Raw genomic sequence first — 27,285 nt, 5'->3', positions numbered from 1 at the left:
TCTGGACGCTGATTGGCTGTTTGAACTGCCTGTACCGTTAAAGCGTCAGTCAACGGTTACGTCAAGTGGTCCTTAACAAGGGCAGCGGTACACGGCGCTTGCGTCAAAATAAAAGCATTACGTTTGTAAAAGTCATAAATAAAATAATTTGTATAGATAACCGTGTTTCTATTAAACCCATATTACCATTTAAATAGGTATTTATGTAGAAAAAGAAGTTATTAATGGGAAAAAAATCTATATTTTTATTGACGGTAAGACGTGTTTTAAAATGGGATTTTATTTTGAAATGCTCGCACGGAACTTTCTAAAAATAAGCGTAGCTAGCTCGACAACCACCTAGCATTTGTGTATTTTGAGGAAGTTCGTTGATGATACTACAAATATAAAGTAAAAGGAAAAGTTCTTCAACTGTACTGTCTGGAGGACAGCTCTCCGTCACTCCGGTAACAGGTAACTGACTTAAAAGACAGTTAGCATTTATATGAACGCTGTGACATTAGCAAGCTAACATGCTATGTTTACTGCTAACCGGCTCTGCTGATAATGACAGTAGAAGTAATTCTTCCTGCTCATATCTCACAATCTTCGTTGGACTTCTGCATTGACTTCAGTTTTTATTAACATGCTTATTAGTGACATTTCTATTTCAAAAACAGTGACCTCCTTGTTGTGGTTATTTACTTGACCTGAGCAGATAGTTTTTCAAGTCAGTTGCGTCACTGCTCCTGTTGGGGGACATGCATCTGTTTACACAGTCATGTTGTGAGGACTTGCTTCAAGGTTAGGTTTAGTTTCCAGGAAATTAATATAAACTAATGTTATGTCCTCTGAAGTGATGGAAACACAGCTGTGTGTGTGTTGTGTTTATTTGTGTATGAATATAAATGTTTCAGTCAGGCTTAGCTCTTTAGCAGAGCAGACCGTGTTGCCAGGAGGGTGTGTGTACAAATTTAAAAGTTGTAGTAATGTTCATTTTGTTTGTAATGTTTCGTTTTAGTGTCTCATTCAATTTACTTCCTCCTCAGTTTGCACCACTTTGGTAGTAATTTCATTTTACTTCAATAACTGAGCTTCTTATAAGGCTGGATTGACTGACTAGTCTTAAAGGCTAATGAAGGTAATTGAATAGAAGGAGAAAGAGATTCAGTGCTCCTCTGTATTCCAGTCATATACAAGCTGTGCTTGTAGTCAGTCTAATTTCATTTTAGATTGGCTCCAATTTCATGCATCTCTGGGATAACGGCTTGTGATCTTTTTAACTCCCTCAATTCAGAGAGTAAATAAGAAAATTACAGTCGATAGGAGTGGATTGAAAAGGAAAATTGTGTTTGATTACAGGTCAAATTGTGGGTGAATGTTTGTCAAATGAGGTCTTGGCTGAGACATAGTCATAGTCACATATCTGCTCTGAGTTTGAAGTTTCACTATTTTACATTAAAGGTGTAGTAAAGCATATATTTAGCTGTGTTGAACCAAGCTTAAAATGAGCTGTACTTGTGGCTGACCTGATAAAAAAAAAAAAATTGCACCCAGCTATGGTTATAAACTTTACAACATTCGTTGGCAAAGTTTTAACAAGACTTCTACTTCTTTCTGTGTATCTCAAGTTGTTAACCATAAGGCCAGAGTTATGTAAAATGCTGATACAATGACTCTCGAATCAGGCTCAATAACATAACTAAAGAACTAAATCATAAATGATATGACGATTTATTAATGATCTTGCTCAAGTTGCTCCAGTTGCTTTTCTGTTCTTCAGAGAACTGAATTTTATTCAATCTTATACCAGCTTATAGTGGCTGCACTGTAGCTGAGTATAAGTTTCTTTTTTTAGTCATCTGTAAGCTTGTGTTAGGAGTCACAGTTTGCATGTTTGTCGTGTAATTTGATGCATTTGAAACAGAATGTTGTTGTGGGATATAGAATGTGAATAGAAATCAACCAACTTTCTGTTAGAAACTGTTAGAAAGTAAATATTGAAGCCCCACCCCTCACTATACACTATGATATAAGTCAGTGAGCTTCCATTACAGCCAGTTCCTCCACTTCTCACATTTACTTTATTATCTCTTGACTCACTTTTTGCCTTTGGCCATACAGAGCACTTTGACTGCGCTATATACAAGCCTGCAGAAAATCGCTCTCCCATAGTAGACATGACTTATGACAACAGTCAGGAAGTGAACCTCTCGCTCAAGCATTTTTAGTTATAGATTAGTTGGAATTTTTCTGTTGCCTGCGGGCAAGGTGGCAAGTAACCGTTATAAGTTTCACTTCCGAAGAAGTCAAATTGAAACACCAATGAAAGGTTTTTGACAGGAAGAGAAACATCACTTGGTTTCTCTGCAGGTGAGAATGATGATTGACAAATGCCTACTCTGAAAGCTGGTTCGGTTTCCTGTCAAGGGGTTTTCAACCAGCATAGTATTAACAATACTATTTTATTAGAACAGAAACAGTTTTGATACAGATCCCTCAGGCTGGTTTTTTATGTTGTAACCCAGATATTGCAGTGCACACACTTATTCTTCTTTAAATACACCACGTCTGTTCATAACTAATTGTATATAACAACAGTTTGTCACATCTTTTCAGGATGTTGTTAAAAATACTGGTGGGCTTCCTGTGTGGCGCCACAGCTGTGGCCACAGAAAATAACACGGCTCATCAGGGTCCTGTTCCGCTTCTGCTGGTGTCGTTTGACGGTTTCCGAGCGGACTACCTGCAGAGGTTCCCCATGCCGAACCTGAAGCTCCTGTACAGCCAGGGGGTCCTGGTGGAGCAGCTCACCAACGTCTTCATCACCAAGACTTTTCCCAACCACTACAGCTTGGTAATCTTGCTGCTTGTGCATTGTGTGTGTATGTGATGTCATAAAACACTTTTTTCCAGCTCTTTATCTGATAATGTAAACAGATAAATCCATTTGGTAAACATGAAAAGGTTGTATTACCTGCCTTGGTCCCCATAAAATAGTGACTAATAGAAAAAACTCAGATACACACTGTATTTGCATAAAAATTAATTAGAACTACCATGAAAATAAAAATATTGTCATTGTTTTTCCTCTCCAGGTGACAGGGCTGTACGCTGAGTCTCACGGTATCCTGGCCAGTACCATGTACGACCCTGTTAGCCACAAGCACTTCAGCACCAGCAACGACACCGACCCGATGTGGTGGAGCGAGGCACAGCCCCTCTGGCTTTCGGCGCTAGACTCCGGCTACAAGACGGCGGCCATGATGTGGCCCGGCTCCGACGTGGTCAACCGCACAGCGACACACTTCTTACCCTATAACTCTGATGTGACGTTCCAGCAACGACTAGGGAACATGACAAAGTGGTTGTTGGGAAATGAAAAGGTAGAAAAGTTACTTAAATAAACTGACGCTTTAGTTACAGACATATGTCACTGTATATCATCTCCTTTTTGTCTCTTTGCTCGTTGATGTCTTTCATGGTTTCCATTTCCACTTTGCTCTGTCACCGTTGTAAAACTTTGGTACACCATATGCCTCATTCCACCAGGAGCAAGGAGTGATGTTTGCAGCTCTCTACTGGGAGGAGCCAGACCGGTCAGGCCACATGTTCGGCCCAGACAACGACACTGCCATGGGCAAAGCGTTAAAAGAGGTGCAGTAATTAAATTAAATTTTGAATGTCAAAGGAGCTCACTTGATCCTGACACAAAAGGTTCAATCTTTTGCTCTGAAGAAAAACTCTTAGATATACTGTATATTTGTTGGAAACTTTTTATATATCTGTTGGAAGAGTGTTTTTCTGTGTCTATGGCTGTGATGGAACAACATTAGTTGTAGCTTTTTTCCATTTTGTTGTGCCAGAAAACCATGGCAGTGAGCCAGCCATTATAATACCATGACCTTGGCTGGTTACTAATTACACCTCTGGTTTTCCAGCTACAATATGTCATTGTGTCTTTCCCTTATTAGATTCAAACCTTTTATTGTACAATAATTGATGATTTATGGCACTGGGTCATAAAAAGAAAGAAAAAGTGAGAGATAGGCATTTTAAGCCACTAGTGCCAATGTTGATCAGATGGTCGGTCCGCCAACTCTTAGATGAAGTGCCAAGAAACATTTATGTTCCTCTCAGGATGAATTATATTGTCTTTTCATGTAGCATCATCATCAGCTCAACATCTGAATGTGCTGCCTACTTTGGTTTATGACCAGATGCCTGCAAAACCAATGACATTCAACAGCATCAGCTTCTGTTTGTGTTTAGGGTTAATTAGCATGCTAATATGCAAAGCTAAGATGGCGTACATGATAAACACTATGCCTTCCAGGCATGTCAGCAAAGTGGGTGTGTTTGCATGCTGATGTTATCATGCCATTTAGCTCAAAGCACAGCTGTACTGACATTATTGTTGTTGAAGGTTTTAGTTTTATTGTTACTTTGTCAAATAGTTATTGACAGCTGTTTTCATGTGATCAGGTTGACGACAACATCGGCCTCCTGGTGTCAGAGTTGAAACGGACCGGCCTCTGGGGTAACATCAACGTCCTGATAACCAGTGACCACGGCATGGCTCAGTGCTCAGCTGATCGCCTCATACGGCTGGACGACTGCCTCCACCCCGACAACTACACACAGGTGGACCTCACACCTGTCGCAGCCCTCATCCCAAATAAAGGTAACTAGGTTTACATCAGCTAGCACGAGGTAAAAGAGCCTGTATACAAAAACATGAGGAGATGAGTATTCACAGAAATGTCTGTTGCTGTGCAGATCCCAAGGCTGTGTTCGACCTGCTGAATAAATGCCATCCCCACATGACAGCGTATGTGAAGAACGCCATCCCTGATAGGCTGCACTACCGCAACAACGAACGCATCCAGCCAATCATACTGATTGCTGACGAGGGTTGGACCATAGTGCACAGAAAAACAGACAAGCTGCCAAGATGTAGGTGTTTAAGTAATGTGTTGTTATAAATACTCATTGACCATTAAAAAAATGTGGAATCACCTGAACACCTCAGCTAATGGTTGAGTGAGGAATAACAGGTTTGTCTGCTGGGATTTGTAATGGGATATATGATATCAGGATGTCTTAGGTCGAGGTACTTTGCAAGTAGATAGGTGGACAAACGTGTTAATACATTCTCCAGGGTGTCTGCAGGTCTGAGTGACCTAAATAAAGTTGGGCATTGTTTCTCATTATTATTCTGCCTACTAAACACAAGTGCAGCATACAAATATTCTTGTTAATACACCAATGTACCGCCACCCACCAGCTGTTCCTCTTCTTCCCTCCCTCAGTGGGCGATCACGGCTACGACAACTCCCTACCCAGCATGCACCCCTTCCTGGCAGCGACGGGGCCCAGCTTCCGGCAGGGTTATCGAATCAGCAGTTTACAGAGCGTGGACATTTACCCGCTCATGTGCCACCTGCTGTCGGTGCCCGCACAGCCCAACAACGGCACCTTGACCCAGGCTCGGTGCATGCTGGCTGCTGAGACCTGCTGGGACGTTCCCCTAATGGTCGGCCTAGTGGTGGGGGTGTTACTGGTACTCACTACAATCACTTGTAAGTCCAAATGATTGCAGCTGTATATAGATGTGTTATATCTAGGCATAAATTGCTCCACAGATGTGGTCAGAAGAGAAGTTTATTGGTTCCTGGGGACCTTTGTCTTATTGTGTCAGTTAATTAAAGAGATTTATTTCGTCATCGTGGTTGTTAAATAATGTGTATTATATCTCCAGCTGATCAACAAACTAACTTGTTTGTTGTCTCATCAGTTCTTTTCAGGTTTCTGAGCTACCGCCGCCCATCAGGCCCCCGACCTTTCCAGAGGCTGCAGGTTGACGATGACGATGACGACCCCTTGTTGGAGTAAACCAGTCAGAACCGGTCGTCACACACTAATCTGTGTCACCTGTTTGTGCTCCATTAGGTACTTGACATGTTGCACTTTACCCACTGAGGCTGCTGCCCCTCACTTCCACACTGGCATGTGTGTACTGTATGTGTGTGTTCATGTGTGTATACATACATGCAGTAGAAAAACCTGCTCTCTAAAAAGCCTTCAGACCTACTGACACCTGAGCTGTCAGTGCGTCTAAATAATAGTGAATACTATATTTGACATCAGCTCTCCATAATGTTACTGCTGTAAAAAAGAAGAAAAAAAATCCAGTTGCACATGTGATGAGAAGCCAGTAGAGTTTTATTGTGGAATGTAACTTGTTTTGAAGGAAATTTTAAGTTTTAAATATTTTTGTTTGAGCTACTGATTTAAGAGATTTATTTCAGATTTTTTTTGTGGGATCTGTGTTTATAGAAAACTTTATTTCGTGTGTATTTTCTTTTCATTTGTAGTGTAACTCTTTGTCAGCAGAGGGCGCCAGTAGCTCATTTATTTTCTATTTTGTATATTGAGGAAAGCTTTACAGATTTTGTAGTTGGAATTCTTTTGATTGTCTTTATTTTTCATATTTAGGTGTGTACTGTTACTGTTTTGCTTTATTCTTTGCACTGATACCTGAGTCTGAAGTCATCTCAGTAACGCTTATATCCATATTTGCATGCCTAAAAGCTGAAATTTTAAAATCTGATTTGATGCATTTTACTGTTAAATTATAGTATAATAGGTAACAATGACTAAGGTAAGGGGAGTTTTAAAGGAGGTGATTTCTATGCAAATTGTCTGTTAAGCAGAGGTATGTCAGTTATCAATTCTGTACTTACAGTATATATATGAATTATACCAAAGAATAATATTAAGATGTACAACAGATGCTTAAAAGAGATACTAACCATCTGAAAAAAGGGACTCCTACCAAGGGATTTGGTTCATAAAATTAAAGCAATATAATAGTTATTATTAGGAGCAAGTGGGATAGAAACACAGTGGCATTTTAAAAATTGTACGCGATCCAATTCAGGTGGAGTTGAAACTTGAAATAATTTTATTAATTTTGGAGTCAGTTTTCATATGCAGAGGGTGAGCTGCTGAAGATGTGGTGTCCTGCTCAAGGGCACTTTAACAGGTCACATGGCTGTTTGCAGGGAACTATGAATGTTACTGAAAGTCACACTTACAGTAGTTTGATGTTAAGAGCATAAGTGTGGTTATATTCTATATTTTTCTTATTATAAATAAACGACATTAAAACACCAAAACCAACACTGAATTGATCCAACTAACAAGTATTGTCTGTTTAAGCCTGTTATATTTTATTCCTCTATGCCCTAAAGCAGCATTGTTGTCCAAAAACTATTCAACACTATTCCCAGCAAATACACTGTTAATCGTTTTGAGTAACAGTATTTTTTGGTTAAGTACTTGGTGTTATGTGTTAAAGACCAATAGATGTTGAGCTAAGAGACTACACACATTGTTGGTTTTGGTCTTTTAATTGGATTTGTGGACAATAGCCACACTACAGGATATCACAGGCTTCTTCAACCATATATCTAGTGATACGTAAACACCGTTCATGTCTGTGCCTCTTTCTGCTGAAACCAGAAAAGAGGAAATATATTGTTATATTCTTGGTTCTACCTGTAGCAATTTTTTAAACATCAATTACTTCATATAATCACCATAAACAAACGATGGACCCTGGACTCCTTCTAATTGGCATTGTCGGTATTTGTCAAAATTCAAAACATTAAAACCATTTGCCTTGAACATAATTGCTTCAGGTGAGAGCAGTGAAAAAAACTGGAAAGTTTTGTGCCATAAAGCGAGTGACAAATCTGATGGAAAACACAGCATAGAGGCTACTATTCTCGAAAGGGTGGTCTCATCCTAATATTTATAATTTGTTTGTTCTTTAAATTTTCTGTTTTCCAGTTTTGAAAGGTGTAAAAAAAAAAAAAAAAGAAGAAGCTTTTTGTACATTGCAGTTCCTGTCTGGCCTGTACAGAGATTTTCAACAAGAATAAATATAATGAAAAATCATACATTTTACGTTGTTATTCAAAGGAATGTAAAAACACCTGAAATGGAAAGGAAGAGCGACACACATTTGGAAAAATTAATTTATATTCCTTTATATTTTTTTTTTTGTTTGTTTTGTTTTCTCCATCGCAGTCACAACGTTACAATGTAATAAAATGGTAAATATATAAAATCAAACTCAATACTGACGCATATACATTTCTGTATCATGTTCAAAACCAAATGAACTGTACATGTTTTCATTTATATCTGTTTTACATCATTTAAAATCTGTCATAATTTTCTATGTAGTCATCTGTATTATTGTAAATCTTTGTCTCTTCACAGATAAATAGACTTTATTTTTCAGGAGGTATTGTAACAAAAATAACATATTTCCTAACGCTGGCCACCTAGAGCCATTGAAAATATCATTCAACTCTTCCCCAGAATGCTTTTACACTATCGTAGACACAGAATACACAGACAAACCGGAGATAACAGCACGTGTCTTCTCGTTTCTCTCGTGTTTGTTGTTGTTGTTCGGAAACATTCGGTGTGAATTCGGGAATTCCTCCGAAGACCGGAAGATTTCCTCGAATGGTGTTTTTTTTAATTTCTTTATTATGAGCTGACGCCGGATGTGGCTTAAACACGGTTGATGACAACAGCCATCATTTCTACAGTGAAGTCGGGAGATGTTAGCCAGACAGCCACTTCTCTCACCAAGACAAAAACTGTAGGTGACTCGTTTTGTTCCTCAATAATCATTTTTTTACCCTTCAGTTTGAAATATGTGCTTATAATATGTTGAAGTGTTCATTAGCAAGTAGCTAGACTATCTTATCGAGCTACTCAATCATATTTAGACATCAAAATACCCATTTTAATTAATTTATGAATCTTGAATTGCCTTTTTCCTATATTAGTTAGACATTTTGTTAAATATATGTATTCACTTTCCCGCCAAGTGTTTAGAAAACTGATACGAAATATGAAGCAGCCAGGAAAAGGTTAGCATAGCTTAGCTTGGACGCCATGGAAAATAGCTAGCCTAGCTCCTCTATTTTATAACGGGTGTCACTAATGACATATAACATGTTAGTTTGGGGGTTTCAGAAATGCTGGTAGGTGGTTATTTTTAAACTTTGGTCAGAGAGACTGGCTGTTTACCCCCCGTTTCCGGTCTTTACTCTAAGCTAATGCTAATGACAACTGCTAGCCTGGCTCTGACCAAAATAAAAATAAAGTCCGCCTACCACAAACTCTAAATATGACTTATTAATGTTTTTTCGTGTTTGTTCAATCCATACATAAACAGAAATGTAAAACCACAAGTTTTTTGGGAATTTAAATGTACTGAAAATACAATTTCTTGACCCGACAAAGCTACCTAGCTAGCTCGCTAGCTTTAACCTCTGCTTCTTTAAGCTAAACGTAACAGACATAGGTAAACATTAATTCTTGGGCACTTATCTCTTGCCAATGGCATTTTTTTTCACTTGGATTAATAAACAAACGTTTAACACAGAATATACAGGGTTAAAATTGTAAAAATCCTTTTTTTTTTTTTTTTTTTTATCAATCATTGCTTGACATGTTATTTCTTTACAGTGCAACTACAAATGATTCGTTTTTAGCAGGAATGTGAGGTACCTGTTAACTGAATCTGAATCCATTAATCATCTATTTTTACTTTTCTTCTTTTTTTTTTCAGAAAACAGAACCACAGGTGGATTATGGCTGTCTGGCAGATCACCTCCAAAAACTTCACCCTGCCTACAGATCTAATATCAGTGTGCTTATACTCAAGACAACACGATGGCACAGACTCCTACGAAAACACAGTTTCCAGTCAAGCCGTATTTTTCTTCTGTCATCTTACATTCTGGATATTTATAAAGAACATTTACTATCAGTACATTTGAAAGAGCCATCTAAGCGAACTCATCGAACATAGATCCAACTGAGGAGGATTACCAGAAAAAGGTATTTACAATCAAAATGCCAACCACCGAAATTAAAAGCTACTTTAGCACATCGAAATCTCTAGAGCTACTTTTTTTTTCCAAGCTGAAGAACATAGTAGAAAAGCATGACCTTGACAAAATAAAAACTCATGGTACATCTTATAGGTACATCCACGTTAAAGTTTAGTTTGACCCTGCCCTGTGCTTATAGTATCCAGACCTGAGTCAAACCACTGACATCCTTCCGAATCATTTTCTATGATAGAATTTGTGTATTTGTGCCAAAACAACTGAACCTCTCAGTTCGTAAAGGAAAGGATTTCAATTGTAGTTGAACTCAAATCTGGTAGAAACTGGTCTGAGATCAGAAACAGCTTAGCGTCTGGCCTGGAGTTCTACAAAAACCACAATGAGTAATGATACTTTCACAGCTCTGGACCAAGCAAGTAAAACTTTGGCTAAAAAAGCATATGAAGCATTACTGACACATACGGTAGCTTGCACTCGCACATACACACATCACACATGCTCACACACACATACACACACAGCCTAACCACAGGCCTCATATGCTTTGCAGACCCTGATAGTGGAACATTTATGTGTTTTTCCAAAGAAAAAAAAAGAACAAAAAGTTTCTGGTTTTGATTTTCACAATCAGATGCACATTCCTCAGTCGGGAGGTTGCATCCATTGTGGTAATTCCCAAGATAAAGGTGCATTACACTGTTTTTTTTTTCCACGCCAGACTAATAATACTTTTACCTATCAACAGATAAATGTGATCGAGAAAAACGTAAAATTAAGTGCATAAAAATTACAAATCATCACAAACAAATGCAAAAAGTTTTGAAAAATGTAAACAAATGGTACATCACGTTTGCATTGTTGCACATTAACACTTTATGTTTTCTGCTTTCTGCACCTTGTCATTGTAAACTAACACAAAAAGGCAAAAAATAATGATAAAATCAAGCAATACATGAGTACAGTGATTTTTTTTTTTTTGATTTTTTTCCAAGCCCAGAACTTTTCTGCCTGCAAACTTGCATAGCTGTGGATGTGTAGCCATACAATAATACTGCCTGTATTTGAGTTTCCTACAGAGTGGGCCGGGCTAAGGCTCTGGTTTTTTTGGGTGAAGGAAAAAAGATTTTCATTTGTAGCGTGCAGACTCAACTGTAGACTGGGTGTGGATCTATGGATTTTTCACTACTGGGTAATAATAATAATTAAAATAAAACCAAGATATGATACCTGCAGTTTGATTATGACGCCACAGTCGAGTCTGAATGCCACACATGAATGCTTATAGAGAAAGAACTGTTACTTTTTGGTTGTGTCAGACCTGATTTGGATGTGTTAAACCTGATCTCTGATTGGCTGGAGCTCTGGGTGCAAAGGGGCTGTGGGTTTGGGTGAAAAAGGTCAGAGGTCAGTGCTGGGGGAAAGCTAGTGGGACAGCTCAACATAGATCTCCCTTTAACAACCCAGAAGCACGTAGGAAACTGTGACTCTTCAAACCTTTACATCTCCGTAGTAACCTTTTATGTTCCCCGGAGCACGTGTGTCCACAACTCTAGAACATTCATGCAAGAAATTCACGAGCACGAGCTGTGAAACTAACACAAAATGCTTGACTGTGTTCTCTAAATGGCACATATTTGTTTTTTTTTCAGACAACGTGCTAACATAGTATGCTGTTTTCCCTTTGATTTCTGTGCTCTGACACGCTGAACCCACACTTAATGTACAGTGCACGTCCAGATTAGAGTGTACCAAAAAAGAAGCACCACCTTCCAAATGTTTTTTTTTTTTGTTGTTTGTTTTGTTTTGTTTTTGCTCATAACCATGACTCAGATATCTTTAAAAAAAAAAAAAAATCCACCTCCACTTCTGTCGAGTGGTTAAGGCATTGTTGCTTTTTATGTGTCACTCAGTTTGACAAAGACAGAAGGTGTTGCTGTTTTTATGTACACTCTCTGTGTGAGGAGTCAGATTGATTGAATGTCGTTATTCAATCAATCTGAACGTGATTTCTAAACATATTTGGCTAAATTCTTCACACCACTGTAACCACAACTATACAAAAACCACCCAGCTTTACTCAATAGCACCATATGAATATTGTTCCCAAATTATAAAGGGGTAAGGGATTATTGGACATTAGTGTGTGAGTGTGTTTGTGTGTGTGTGTTCAAGCGGTGAGGTAGGGACACATCCCATGTTGTTATACTACTTTTGACTGTGTGTCTGCATGTGTGTACTAAGCATATCTCCCTGCTGCAGAAGAAAAACCCTGTGTGTGTGTATGTGTGTGTGTGTATGTATGTATGTGTGTGTGTGTTGTGAGCATGTACACTAAGCACATCTCCCTGCATCGGAGACTTGCATAGCATCTGCAGGAAGAGCAGTTGTCCGTTTGGACGGAGCCTTTGGCACAGCCTTGGCTGATAACTGAAGGCAGTACTCAAGTTGCACCATAGAATTCAAAGAGACAATCTGCCCTTATTGCACCATAAGTACATGTGTGTTTGATTTTTGCACCATATGAAGTGGGATTAGCAGCCAATTGACTCTATAGCTTGAGTGTGCTGCACCATATGAACAACGATGCTGCTGCTTCTGTTGCGCGTTTGCACCTACTGAATTTGCCTGTTGCAGCAAATGAAGTGATTTAACTTTTTTTTTTTTTTTTTTTAAATCAACTAGCACCACGGAAAAGTAATGTAAGCTTGCTCCTGGTTCACATTGTTCAAACTTAAAAGGATACTTCAACATTTTAGGTGTCGATCTTTTTTTTTTATTTTTTATTTGACACATTGTGATGAAAAATGATGATTAAGTTTATTATCAGCTAATCTGTTGTCATTTCTTATTTTAACTGTTAAGTCTATAGTGGTGGTTCCCAAACTGGGGATCTGGACCACCACTAAGGGTCATCAGGTAAATCTTAGGGGTCACAAGTTGATTATCAGGATTGGAAAGCAGAAAATGTTCTTTTATTCTTCTCAATTACTGAATAATTTTTATCTCAGCAGGTGTCGCAAGGAGAAGCTGCTCCATATCAAGGGGTCACCTGCCAAAAGCTTTGGGAACCAAAGGAGAAAAATGCCCAGTACAATTCCAGATCACAATTTAAAGGTGAGATCTTAAAATTGTGTATTTTGTCTAACTGCTCCTTCAAAGTCAGAAAGTCCTCATACTTGAGAGTTTGATTTATGATATAATCACTTTAATTGGTTTCTGTCAGTTGACCAATCAAGTTATTATAAGCCTGCTGTCAACTTGGCGTCCGCTAACAGATAAATGTGTCGACAATTTGACCCATCTGGACGAGAATAAAAGAAGAGACTCCAAAAATATGTCAAAGTACCCCTGTTAACACTATTTATTCACTCTTGAATTCCTTCTCTTTCACCTGCTCGATCCTCTTGGACAGCAGCGATAAGAAGCATGTGTGTGTTTTTGTGTTCGTCTTTACTAACTGCACCATCTGAAATGGCTCATGGCCGGGTTTCACCTGCTCTACCGCTGACATGAGACTGGAGAAAAGGTGTGGAGCGTTGGCACAAGCTCTTTCACCGCCTTTCCAAACGCTTGTTTTTACTCGCCACCACGTGGTGTCGAGGGCGGCCCCATTAACGGTGCGAGATTTCAGGGGCAGCATTCCTGTTGACGAGCTGATGACTGATATCTCGGCTCATTTGTTGTCGCCTGCCAATGTAACAGCTTGGATTAGAGGGATAAACAAACAAAAAAATAAATAATGAGCCATACATCACAGCTCAGCCGTGGGTGGCTTTGGAGGAGTTGATACTGGACACAGCACAGGAGAAGACAAGTCATCGGGAGTGTTGTGACGATTGAAGTATAAAACTGTTTTATATCAGTTTCATTGGCAGCACCCTGTTAGCGTGGGACTGACATGATTCAGACATCACACACGGAAAAATGTAGTAGACAGAGATCAAAAATAATTAGTCCTGCATTTGCTCTTTCTGTTGATTATTTGGAGGCGATTTCTCTTCTTTTTTTTTTTGTTGTTGTTGTCTAACCAGGTGAACCGACACCACTGGGTTTTTTTTTTAAACATTAACAACTGTTGATGGAATAAGTAAAGAAAATTTAACCTCCCACGACGCCTCTAAGCATAACAGGAAATGATGGAGAACAACTGTTTGACCCCAACAGTGTGATAGGCATCTTCTGCTTTCTGTCTGTCTCTTCCTGTAGGCACTGTAAAATCTTTTATACTGTTGGTTTTACTGTAACATCTTGTTTGCTTTTAAGGGTGTTATAAAGTGTAATAGCCTACTTTAAATACTTCAGACGTTTGGGTACATCTGTGGGGTAAGTTTTGGGGAGATGGGCACATTGACAAATCAGTATATCTCCAATGCTAACACCTTAGCATACAAGGTGTTGAGTAAGTGTTGATGAAAAGATTTTTTTTTTATGTATGTGACCTAGTGTCTTATTTTGAGCTATTAATACTTGTCATTTTTATCTCAATTTAGCGCTGATGTTGCTAATGGTCGCTTAACACGGTGTATGCCTAAGTGTTAGCATCCTCTACGCAATAGCTTGTGGGAAACGTGCTAATTAGCTTTCTGGCTGAGAGTTAGATGAGAACACTGTCACCACACCTTTGTCGGTTTCCTAAGTATGAAGCTACAGCAGGAAGACAATTAGCACAGATTAGCATAACGACGGAAAGCAGGGGGTAACAGCTAACCTGGCTGTAGCTCAATGTGTAAAAACCCGCCTACCAGTGCCTCTAAATTTGTGGCTATTTACTGTAGCTATTTCTTGGTCGGCAGAGACTCCAGGGAGTCAGTGTAGCTTGCCAAGACATAGTCACAGCATGACACTCCCCATAAACCCACAGCTTGTCATTTATATATTACTGTATATTTACAGATTTAACACACCAGATGCAGTATGTTAATTAATGAGCTTTAAATGTTCTGGTAGGGAGATTTCTTTAACTTCAAACATAGCCGTGCTAGCTGTTTCCCTTCTTTAACTTTTTATGCTAAACTGAGCTACTTAGCTTCATAGTTAGCATAGAGACAGCAACAAAATGTCAAACTATTCCTTTAAGAGCTAATCGTAGCTTTGATTGAAGTTTTTAATTGATCGTGCATCAGATGCTAATAACCCTCTCTGTCTCCATCTTTCCCATCATGCTCTGCTACTCCTCCTGCTAACCTCGTCAACCAACCTCAAAAACCGATGCGTCCAGCTGCTTTGTCCCCAGTCGGCAACAACTTAACGGTACATAAAAAACATCCCCTCTGTACATACAAAATATATACACTACCTTTTGACTACACTAACGACAACATGTTCACAAACTCCTTTTATTAAAAGTGACGTTTGGTCTTTCTTTGTCACATCTTTTTATTCTACTGAAACCCGTGTGTGAGCGACACAACGTAAACAGCATGCGGTGGTCGAACTGCGCTCAATTATCAGGTTTTTTTTATTTTTTATTTGTTTGTTTGTTTTTTCTTCACAGCGGAGCACGGGCGTGTGAAAGAAAAGAAGTGAGACCAGATGAAGAGCGAGTAGAGGAGTTGGAGATAGAGAGACGGAGGGATAAAGAGAGAGAGAGAGATGGACTCGCGCTGAAGCAGCTTGTTGAGTCATGGCCATGGGACTCGCAGGTCGCAGGTACCCGCAAGGAATGTGCGTGCGTGTGTGCTTGTGAGTGTGTGTGCTTGTGGCCGTGTGTGCATTTAAGTGTGACAGATTGCTTTTGTATGTGTGCTTATACCAAGTGCGACGTTGTGTGTGTGTGGATGTGTTTCTAAATCTTCTCTAAATCTGAACATCCATGGATAGATACTATTTTTTTATTTTTTAATGGTGGCACATGTGCTTATGTGTACTGATGTGTGTGTGTGTGTGTGTGTGTGTGTGTGTGTGTGTGTGTGTGTGTGTGTGTGTGTGTGTTTGTGTGTGTGTGTGTGTGTCAGAGTGAGGACTCGTACTGCAACAGTTCATACAGTAGGGGTCCATCACGGTAGCGGATGCCCACGGCGGCTGGCGTTATGTACTGCAGGATATTTATAGTCCTCCGCAGTCGCCTGTCTACGTAGTGGGCGTCCCATGCCGGGTAACGCTTCCTGGGCATGTCGATCTTTATAAGCGGGCCCTCAGGCTTGGTGGTGGGGGGCGCAGACCTCACCTGGAAGACCGGAAGACACGTCTCGGCCACATCCTCTTCCGTCATTGACTTGCTCATGTGAGCTGGGGTGGGCGGGGCGGTCGGCGGGGCGGACGGGGGTAGGGGGAGACCCCAGAGCAGCTGGGCGCAGCAGGACGAGGCGGGGCTCGGCTGGAGGTGGGCGGTGGCAGGGTGCAGGAAGCCGTAGTACAGCAGCATGACCAGGACGCCCCCGGCGAACGTCAGGTAGACACTGCACAGTGCTGGGACGGCGTAGGAGTCGGTCAACACTGGGTCCCTGTAGGCATACCTGCAGGATGGTGGCGACACGGGGTTAAATTCATGCGAGTGTGTCTGCATGTACACTTATGTGTGTGTGTTTTGACCTCTTTCATTTTTAAAAAAAGGCGCAACAATTCCCAGTAAGTAAACAGTTTGTTGGGGACTATTTTCAGCGGTGGATTAATCCATATTTGTCGCTGTAGTGAGTATTTTAAGCATGTGGGGTTTAGTGAAAACAAAGCACAGTGCTCATATTCATCATAAAGCAGGAACACGTCACCCAGTGCAACGATGTGGCTCCCTGATGTGTTTTTAATAGGATTTAACCTTAAATTAGACAGAAATTTTATCTGCATTTATACTATGCTGAGTTCAAGATACAGGCATTTAAAGCCATTCAAACACCTAAACCAGCATCCTCAGGAGACAGCCTTTTACCGCCATGAGCTCCCTTGAGATTTTTAAATCCACATTAATTAATTTAACGTGTAACTTAATTTAAGTTAATGTTTTTGCAATAGTTGATTGTCCTCTAACCTGCCTCAGAAAACTTGTGCATCCGCCGCCATATTTGAACTACCATAACCCAGCCCCACCAAGCTGCCTGCTCTGACCACGCCCCCTCAGATTTCCTTGTGACTCACCACAGCCCAGTGAGGATTGTGTTCTCAGCCAACACCACGATGTAGTAGGTCACCATTCTGTACCGCGTCCGGCCCTCCTTCACGTTAAACCAGCAGAAGATGTAGACGATACCAACCACCATGTTGAAGAGCACCTCCTCCCATTTGGACATGCAGAAGTCGGTGCCTCCGTGCACCACCCAGAAGGCCATGGCGCACCAGTGAATCACCACGAAGATGCCAAAGTAGATGTGGAAGAGGGAGGCGAAGAGGGCGAGCGAGAGGACACGAGACGAGATGGTGAAGAGGCGCCAGAAGAGGTGCAGCAGCGCCCCGCGGTAGCTCATGCTGCGCTGGTCGTCACGAGAATCCCTCAGGAGTTTGTGGTAGGAGGCCAGAACCCAGGCGAGAGACAGGAGGGAGGCCAGGGAGGAGATGCCTACAGGGAGACAGACGAGGGGGAGGAACAGTGGAAAAAGAACAGAGGTGGATGATTTACATGCTCCTTTTTTTGTGAGTCAATCAGAACAAAGTCGAAAGATGGTTTAAAGGTTCGTGAGACAAAAAGTACAAATGTATTTTGAGTCAGCGTGGGTGTAGAGATTTGAGAACATCCTTAAATGAGAGGTAGTGTGTGACACGACTGAAACATTTGGTAATGACTCTTACTGGTGTGAGTCTAAAATATAAAGTCATTTTTAGTGTCCCAGCTGCTGTGTGTGTCCACCCCCTGTCCTAGTCACATATTTGCATTAAAGGAGAAAGTGTCCCAAACCTCCAGAGTGATAGGGATGAATAACACCAGTGGGTGGCCGACTAGATGATACATTTCCTGGATGATAATGGAGAGGAGGCTGATGGCTCGCACATCCCCCGAACACTTATGATTGTGCTTTCTTTCTGGGACTACCTGAGCAACAACCACTGTGTGAAAATCCAAAAACAGCACCATCTGCAGCCTCAAATTACCGAGCACGATGTGTGCAAATTGCTAATTACTGTTTGCGCAGCTGTTGATTTTGTATGTGCTTTGTGGGATACATGAAAACATGGTGTTATGTTTGTAAATGTGGCAGGAAGTTGGTGGAGTTCGTGTGGAGCTGGTCGCCCTGGCTTTTCAGACACCCTGAGTAGCAGTCCACCCGGGTGGGCTCTGCGCTCCACCTACACTGCAGCGTCTCGGCGCGGTTCTCCTGGATCATGATGCAGAGCTGCAGGACCAGCTGAGGTGCAGACTCCAGGAAGGTCTCCAGCAGCCGCAGCATGTTGACGTCTGCGTACTCAAACATCATGGCCCAGTACCAGCGTCGCTGGTGCTCCTTCTGCCGCCGCGACATGACGCCCAGATACAGCGTTCTGATGTACCTGCAGGGATCACAGGTAAGAGTGGTAACAAATTAGATCTGAAACAATTAATTGATCAATTTGTCAATTGAAAGAAAATTAATATGAAGCTATTTTGATAACTGATTAATCATTTTAGTCATTTACACAAAGAAAAAATCCAAATATTTGCTGGTTCCAGCTTCTCAAATTTGAGGATTTGGTGGTTTTCTTCAACATTTTAGGACGTTTTGTTTTGGTTTGTTGGTCACATAAAAAACAAAATCTGTATATGTCACTTCTGCAAAATTATAGAGGTAATTTTTACTGTTTCCTGACTTTTTGGTCAAAACGATTAACTCATTAATCAGGAAAATAATCAATAGATTCATCAATAATGAAAAGAATCATTAATTGTCTCTGCTGGTTCAGTTTTGATCATAAACTCTCAAGTTTAAGTGAATTCTAAATCATTGGAGTTTCCCTTCAAAAATAAATAAAGTACCAGTAGGTGACAGTTACAAGAAACAGTGTTCACTCTGTAGAAATATTATTAGTAGACATTAGGTGTGTCACAATATACCGACTCTGATGACAACCGTGATATTTAAAGAAATAAATATTGATATTTACTGTATGTTAATAATACACACATGATCAATATGGTGATGGCAGATGTTGGGCCTTGTGGATCTTTTGTTTTATCAGTTCATCTTGTTGCCTTTTCACTCTCCATTTGCTCTGTTTGTTGGCTTTTGTCTCTCTCCACCTCCACACATTATTATAGTACAGTATTTGAGTCGAATTCGTTTGACAAAAAAGAGACGAAACACACAACAAACAAGATGAATTTGACCAATGGCATTACTCCCCCCCCCCCCCAAATTTTTCTGTAGATATCGTGATAATATCATTATCTTGAATTCTTTTGGCCATGATAATCATGTTGTATCGATACAGCTCTGGTATTGATACCAACAAATCAACTTCCTTTCTCACTCTCCTCTCTTTATTTTGCTTAATTTGACCTACAGCTAAACTGGACTTCCACAATAAATATTTCTAGGTTTCATTATCATCTGATCATCAATAGAAGCTCTTTGTGAACAAAACAGGCGTGATATATTTTGATCCATACATTGAGTGGACTTGTGGGTGGGATGTGGGCAGTGATTTCAATTAAAACCGCCTCAGGGCACTGACAAGGAGTGTGTGTGTGTGTGTGTGTGTGTGTGTGTGTGTGTGTGTATGGACACGTGTATATGTACAAATGTACTGTAATACTATCCTCCTCCTTCCTTGCGTGTAGTAGCACTAGTGTACATGCACGGGTGTCATGGCGCGTGTGGGTGGTGTGTGCTCTTACATTATGCATGTCTCTGTATGTGCATCCATTACAGCCATCTGCTTTGAAACATACAATCGTAATTCACATAACATAAATAATGCACCATCCATAGGAAAATGCTTACCTGTGCACGCATGCCGTTCATATTAACGGTAATGCTTCTAAACGAACCATTTAAAGCTGATTTCATGGATTTTGTAAGATACAAACATCAAAATTTTGTTTGCCCTTGACTCAAGAACATTGAAGGATAAATAACAAACATGATTTGTTTGGCATTTTCAAACTGTGTAAACAGGAAGTCCTTTTTAACTCGCGTTCAGGTGAGGTATTAAAGATTTCCTGTGCGGCGTGACGGGCGAACCTGACAGCCACTTAACGTCTTGACATGACAAGGATGTGGTTTCGAACCATATGTACCGAATACAGTAGATCTTCCTCCCCTCTACACCCTACCCCCACCACTCTCACTCTTCCTTTTCCCTCTCTCCTCTTTCTTTTTATCCTCTCCCCTCCCCCCGTTCACTCTCTCCCTCCTCCGTCTTCACCCCTCCTTCTCCTTTTCTCCACAGCCTCTCCATCTCTAAGCGATCAGTCTCAATCAGGCCATACCATTTCTTCAGCTACGAACACCCCCCTCCTCCCTCTCTTTCCCTCCCCTTCTTCTCCTCCTTCTCTTGCTCCTTCACTCCTTCCAGGTGGGAGAGTCCATTCTTCAGGCTGGGGGGGGGGTGGAGGTAGAGTAGGATGTGTGTTTGGGTGTGGGGGTTGATTTAACCCTACAATCACACAGAAAGACCGAGGCGAAGGAGCTGAGTAGCACATCCCTAGTGCAGCAGGATGTAAACACACACACACACACACACACACACACACACACACACACTCACACTCTACTCTCCCTGCTGACTGCCCAGAGGCAAGTGGACATCATTAAGGAGTATTCTTGGAGAGAGGGGTGGGGAGGGAGAGTCACTGTCCTTGTATAGGGGGCTAGGAGGCTGAAGAAAAGCACACTCCTGCTACTACTACTAGTGTTCTCAGAGCTACACACACATGCAAAGGCACACACACACACACACACTATATATGAAACAAGGAGGAAGGAATGTACAGTTGCCATAGAAAGACGTGTGTGTGTAAGAGCAAAAGAGTGCATGTGGTTGTCTGTTTTTCCTGCCAGTGCTTTTAGCACTACAATTAGCACCCAGCCTTGTCCAACTGTGTGTATACGTGTGTATATATATATATATAGTGTGTGTGTGTGTGTGTGTGTGTGAGAGAGGGAGAGAGTGAGAGACATATACAGTGAGATGGAGAGGGAGATGTGTTGCCAGAAGCGCAGATGCTTTTCGTCTTTGTACTCTCCATGCATGCTGACACTCATGGGAAGAGCCGTGACACCGTTTTTCCACTGGTCACACACGCTGACACGCATGAACACACACACACCCACACACACACACACACACACACACACACACACACACACACACACGGATGTGCACACACAACCCTCCATCCATGTTCTCCAACTAGTGATAGACCCTGACTGAGATGCTGGCCATGGTGCTGAAAATGTATAAAATGTATTCAGCACCATGGACAGTGTTTCTGTCTCTCTCTCTCTCTCTCTCTCTCTCTCTCTCTCTCTCTCTCTCTCACACACATACACACACACACACACACACACACACACACACACACTGGGTGTATCTTCCTGTATCTTTAATGTATGGTTGTTACTGCGGGTTACTGTAGTAGTTTTACAATCACCACTCACAGTTGTGAGTTTTCCAACTGCAGATTGTTCATCATGAGTTGCTGAATTAACTTGGTGACCGAAAAATTAAAAAAAAAAAAAAAAAAAAGAAAACTTTCAGAAGTTATACCAGATCACAGTTTGTGAAAGTAGGATCTCTGTCTCTCTGACTGTCTCGCTTAATATCCGTCTGCCATTCCCAGATAGTAACTGAAGTGCTGGGGAGGTCACACAGAGCCTCTCTGCGTCCTCCTCCTCCTGTTCCTCCTCTCCTGCCTGTCAGTGTGGAGCACGCTTTCTTTTCCTCCAGCCACATTGAGTAGACACACCACTCTCCCCATTAGCAACATTAAGTGTGTGTGAGAAAAAGAGTGTGTGAGAGAGAGATAAAAGGAGTGTGGTGTGAGGTTAGGCTCAGGTGTGTGTTGTTGTTTGCTTGTGTGCTCCCCTACCTCCACACTTGTCCCAGCTGGAGGATGTGTATGGTGGCCTGCCACAGCCAGATGGTGGCCAGCTGCAGGCGGTCCCTGCCGGGGTACAGGCACCCCAGAGCCACCGCTCCCCGCTTGGTCAGCCCCTCCACCTCCCCGAGCCCCCCGCCGGTGTAGTCCTGCACGAACCAGCGGAAACTCAGAATCTGGACTAGCACCGACGGTACCAGCACGAAGAAGAGAGTGAGGCCGAACCAGAGGTAGTCCTGCCTCTGGTAGTAGTCCACAGCCAAGCAAAGGTCCGTGCCAACGTCCCAGAAGAAGACGAGGAGGGCGAGGACGATCCAGAGGCAGTCCAGCCACAGCTGCTCACGGGGCGGACAGTGAGTCTCCCGGATGCCGACCCCTCCGGCAGGCTGGCCCCCACCGAGCAGAGAGCCGAGGCAGGCTGAGCGGCAGCCCCAGTAGCAGGCGGAGGAGCGGCAGCACTGACAGATGTGGATCGCAGCAGAGTCCAGTGGCTCCTCGGCGTCAACATCATACAGCTGGGCGAAACCACCGCCGCCGCACCCGACCCCGGCTTTGCCGTCCGACTGCGCGGCCATGTTCCCCTTCCCGCTCCTGCCCTCCTGCGAAAAGCACGACAACCGCACCGTGATGCTTTCTCGCGGGGCGCGGATACCACGTCACTTCCCAGATACCTGCTGCCCCCTTCCCTCTCGCGCCGCGGCGACTGCTGTGTCTCTTTCCCGCCCGGGGCGCGAGGAGCCATCAGAGCCGGCGGCCGCGCGACGGCGGCTCCCCTTCTTCCTCGTCAGGTCGAGACACCGCCACCGGGCGCTCGCGAGCAGCAGCAGCAGCGGAATCCGTTCCCGTTCTAGTCCAGCAGCCCTGCATCATCCCGTCCTGCGCGCGCGGTCATCTAGGGCGACGGGAGGCTATGACGTAATGCATCTCCCGCTGTTCTTAAGACGTGTGCCTGAGTGTGTGCGGATGTGTGTGTATGTGGGCGCGCACCGGACACCAGACTATTCTGTCAGACTCGTTCTGATATAAACCTTCCTGTTCAGTCAACCGGAGGACCCCCGACTCCCGCCTCTCATACCCGCACTCAGGCTGCACGTAGGCCCGCCCGGCATCCGCTGCAGCCCATCTCCGCTCCGCTCCTTTCCGCAGCTCCAGCCCTCTGCAGCTTCTGCTTCCCCACTCCTCACTTTCTCTCTCGCACTCTCTCACTCCGCCCTCTGCCGGATAACGACTTCAACCCCCTATTCACATCTGCACGCAGCCGCGCGCGCGCGAGCACGCGTAGCAAAGTATAGGGGTCGTGCAATCGTGCAATCGTCCACTGCGCTGTATAGGAGCAGGGTGATTGTTTTCTAATGAAAACAGCCAGTTTTCTTCATCTAGAAAAAGGAGGAAAAAATTAGATTGCCACCTTCTGCCATTCTCCTATCCATCAATCATCATTCTTTCTTCCATCCATCCTCTCTCTCTCAGTATCCACCTCCTTCACTCCTCTCCTTCTTTTCTCCCTCACACTCTCCATTCATCCCTCCATCATCTCCTCCAATGGGCTGACTGCCCTGTGGTTCTGCCAGCCTAATCAGCCATAACATATGTGTGTGAGTGTGTCTGTGTGTGAGTGTGTGATCCCTGCTAGAGAGGCGAAGATTTAGGGATGTGAGAAACTGGGATGGAGGAACTAAAGGGAGTGGGAAGCTGAGGGGCAGATAGAGGAAGAGGGATGGATTTAGGAATTCGAGGAGGGAGTGTGTGTGTGTGTGTGTGCAGAGAGACAAAGATAGAAAAGATGATTCAGGCTGAAGCAGTTCAAAAGGATGAAAAGATTGACAGGAGAGGGGATGAGCGGAAGATTTAGGAATTGTTGGAAGGATGAAAAAGGCGTGTCAGAAAAAAAAGGGAAAAACCCCACATTTTTGAGCTTCAAAAAGGTGAAAGAAGAAAAATGGATTTACTGACTGAATTGAAAAAGGAAAGAAGAAACATGGGGCAGGTTTACGAGTTTTAAGGAAAAGGAAGTCATGAGTTAAATATTTTTGAGGGGAGAATGATGAAAGTCGTGGGAAGGAAAAAATGAAGGAAAATTATTGGATTCAAATGCTGGAAGAGGGAAGCAATTCCCAAAACTGAGAAGGGAAGAATGGATGAAGGAACTAGCAGAGGAATGGAAAGAATGATAGAGAGAGAGTGAGAAAATGCTTTTTATCTTCTATAAATATATATTTTTAAATGGGATTTCTATACATTGCTTCTGTATAATTTAGCTGGACTGTACATTGCGTGGTGCATGGTGTGTGTTAAATAGATATTCTGTTTTTTTTCTATTCACTTCACCGTGTGTGTGTGTGCAAGCAAGCTACCTCACAAGCATGCTTAGACACACACACACACACACACACACGTGCTCCTCGTTCTCATAAGCACGTTTTCTGTGCAAGCACTTGCACTTTTTCTCTCTCTGTCCACTGGAGATTAGCCTCTCTGTTGTCATGACAACTGTGGCTGTGCGGCTGAAGGACAGGGAGAGGGAGTAGATGGTTGTACAGCTGTGTGTGTGTGTGTGTGTGTATATATATGTATGTGTGTGTGTGTTTGTGCTAGACAATGAGAGTGAGCGACAGCAACACTGGAGTTGCTCAGGTCCAGCTCGGAGTGTGGGCTATTTTCCCTGACATCTGGACTTAAGGCTGATCACAGCAAATCTTTAAAACATTCAAAATAAGAAATGAGCAGCTGCAGAGTCGTGTGTCGGCAGCGACCTGGGTGGATGTTTAATGCCATCGTCCACAGCAGACTTGAGGTTTTCAGGAATTTAAAAATTAAATCCTTAGAAAAAGTCAAGGTTGCACATCTGCACTCTAAGAAAAACATGCGAATCCAAACAAATTCAAGACTTTTGTCCTTTTCAGGTGCAAATATGAGGCTCGATCTGTTATGAACAACACCTGAACAGCAGTATTACAAGAAAAAAACGATTATATTATTGAAAAATAATGTAGAAAAAAAAGACAAATACATGCAGTAATTAAACAAAACCCCTTCTCATGAATCACAGTCATACAAGGTTACAGCTGCAGTCACACACTCTACTATACTATACAATATTTATCCAATTGATTTAGCAAAAGCGCTGGAGGACAAAAAATCGAAATGCTTCTTGTGTGCTGATGTTCAAGACAGAAGGAGACAGTGGCAGCAGCTCCTGGATCAGCAGTAAACCTCAAAAGATCAAAACAATGACCTTGTTCTGCGTTGATGGGAATCAGAAAGACACAACATGAGAGTTTTAATCTGGCTGTGAATGAGGACAGAGCGAGATAAGGAGTCGATGTAATTAGACAAGATAGATATTCTGTGTTTTTTCCATTCACTTCACTATATGCAGACATTCGTACATCTGCACCAAGACTGTGGAGGAAAAACTCCACACATGGCTGAAGTTAATTGGCAATTAAAAAGAACCATGCAGAGGAGAGTGTATTTCAGATGCACAATTAGTTATGAAAATACAACCAAAAAATGAAGGTTTAAACTGGAGCATTATTTCCTCTAAATAGAGATCACACAGTTGAAGATGATCTGAGCACAGCAGGAAGGACAAGTGGGGAGGACACTGACTACGTCCAAACTTTAAATAGAGTCTGACAGCACTGGAAAAGTATTTAATCCAATAATAAAAGTAGTTCCACTATTTAAAATATTCAATAACTCTTGCATTTAAAATGTTATTTAAGTACATAGAGTTAGAAAGCACATATTGAACACTCTTACATAATTTTTAGTTTGCACTCAAGCTTTGGATTGTAGCAATTTAGCTCCTGTCAAAAAGGTTTTAAAGAAATGAATCATATAGTGTGAATGTGCAGAATGAGTAGCCATGGTGTCAGATTTAATTGGAGAGAGGTTGTGCAATGAAAGGAAATGTATAAGTTAGTTAACAGAGAATGAAAGAATAATTTATTCAGTTTATGCAACAGTGCTGAGTGTTTACCTAAAAGGCCAGTTTCAACTGGAAACGCAGGCTGTCATATTATATATATTATAATTATATGTAAATACAATGGAGTTTGAGTCTGACAGAGACACATGAATTGTGCTCAGGTGTTTTTTTTTTGGGGGGGGGGGTCACACTGTAAGTTTTCTCCTCTGAAATGTAGTAGAAATATAAATATGTAAACTATAAGTACCCTTAGTTCACTACTTAAGTAAATACACTTATTTTCTACCACTGAACTCTGACGCTTTATTTACAACCTGTCAGTTGAAAAGACGGAGACAACCCGACTGTCACAAGGAGAGATAGTAGAAAACATGATGAACAAGGCAAACTATATCGTCAGGGAATTAAGATACAGACACTGTTTGCAGCAGCATCTGTGAATGTATACCAAATCTGTAGGGAGGCCAGGAGACTAAAGCTATAATAATAAAAATAAAAGAAAAGTCATTATACAACTGCATCATGTCATTTTATATTAGTGATAATGGAATATTTTTGTTGGCAGTTTTAAGCCTTTTTTCGGGGGGAAATTGATGCAACACCATTTCGATGCTCCTGCAGTGTGAGAAATCTGCTTCCATGCTGTTAGAATTCATGTGACGGAAAAAAATCTGACATTTAATATGATCATATATGCACTGAGAACAGAAGAAAACGTTATGGTGAATGCAGCTGCATTAAAATACAGTCTATTTAAGCACAGAGAGGAGGAGAGAAGCAAACTGAACGACACTAGGCAGGGTGCCAATAACCTACAACGCGGTTCAGCCATATCCTGGGTTTCCACCTCGTCTTGGATGGTTTGGAGCTTGTTTCGTAGTCACACAGACAATGATGAGAAATCAACACAAAACAGAAGAATTGTGAATTGTGTCAGTGACTTTCATTATTCATACGGCGTCAAACAAGTTGGGTTTAAACTCGACTTAGCGACAGTGTTAGACAGTAAATTACTGCGGAGCTGAAAACAGCAGTTTGTGACAAAGGAAGTCTTTTTCCCTGTGCACCCTGAATTAACCTTTTTTTTCTTTTTTGTCCCAGGGAGTGATTATGAGCAGAACCACTTAAATGCTGATGACTTTCCTGCTCCTTTGGGGGAGCGATTTGTCAAGAATTAAGTGCAATGCTGAGAATAAGCAGGATGAGAAGGAGGTCCTGCTGCTGCTTCAAAATCTAAGGACCTTTTCGTGTTTCTGTTGCCAAGGTCAACAGGCGGTGCAGTTCTGCAGCAGGTCTGACTTGATGCGAGACTATCAGGAACACAAGGGTCAACTCAGGTGGAGGTGAATTTATTATTTATGAAGCACAGGTTGAAAACAGGTTTATTTCAAAGGCAGCTAAACACAGTTACTGAGAGGTAAATAAATGAACTGAACCCACACAGACAACAAGACACTTTGTGCTTGAGCTCCTCTGACTGTATT

The 27,285-nt window shown here is 41.9% G+C and overlaps 2 protein-coding genes across 2 annotated transcripts; one reads left to right on the top strand and one right to left on the bottom strand.

Moving 5' to 3' along the window:
* The first annotated feature begins 317 nt into the window (after positions 1 to 317).
* Positions 318 to 7,944, top strand: enpp4 (ectonucleotide pyrophosphatase/phosphodiesterase 4). Its single transcript, XM_056370256.1, has 8 exons — positions 318 to 453; positions 2,599 to 2,836; positions 3,078 to 3,365; positions 3,532 to 3,636; positions 4,465 to 4,663; positions 4,759 to 4,935; positions 5,292 to 5,561; positions 5,777 to 7,944. Exons 2-8 carry the CDS (start codon positions 2,600 to 2,602, stop codon positions 5,872 to 5,874), a joined length of 1,374 nt encoding a protein of 457 aa, XP_056226231.1. The 5' UTR covers positions 318 to 453; position 2,599; the 3' UTR covers positions 5,875 to 7,944.
* Positions 7,343 to 24,125, bottom strand: xkr6a (XK, Kell blood group complex subunit-related family, member 6a). Its single transcript, XM_056370255.1, has 4 exons — positions 21,859 to 24,125; positions 18,142 to 18,338; positions 16,995 to 17,412; positions 7,343 to 16,378 (listed from the first exon to the last, which is right to left on the bottom strand). The coding sequence occupies exons 1-4, from the start codon at positions 22,440 to 22,442 to the stop codon at positions 15,874 to 15,876; spliced, it is 1,704 nt and encodes a 567-aa protein (XP_056226230.1). The 5' UTR covers positions 22,443 to 24,125; the 3' UTR covers positions 7,343 to 15,873.
* Positions 24,126 to 27,285: the final 3,160 nt, after the last annotated feature.

This window comes from Seriola aureovittata, chromosome 24 (genome assembly GCF_021018895.1).
Source record: "Seriola aureovittata isolate HTS-2021-v1 ecotype China chromosome 24, ASM2101889v1, whole genome shotgun sequence".
Lineage (NCBI taxonomy): Eukaryota > Metazoa > Chordata > Actinopteri > Carangiformes > Carangidae > Seriola > Seriola aureovittata.
Note: the sequence above shows the minus strand (reverse complement) of the source record. Positions and strands in the feature narration are given on the sequence as shown.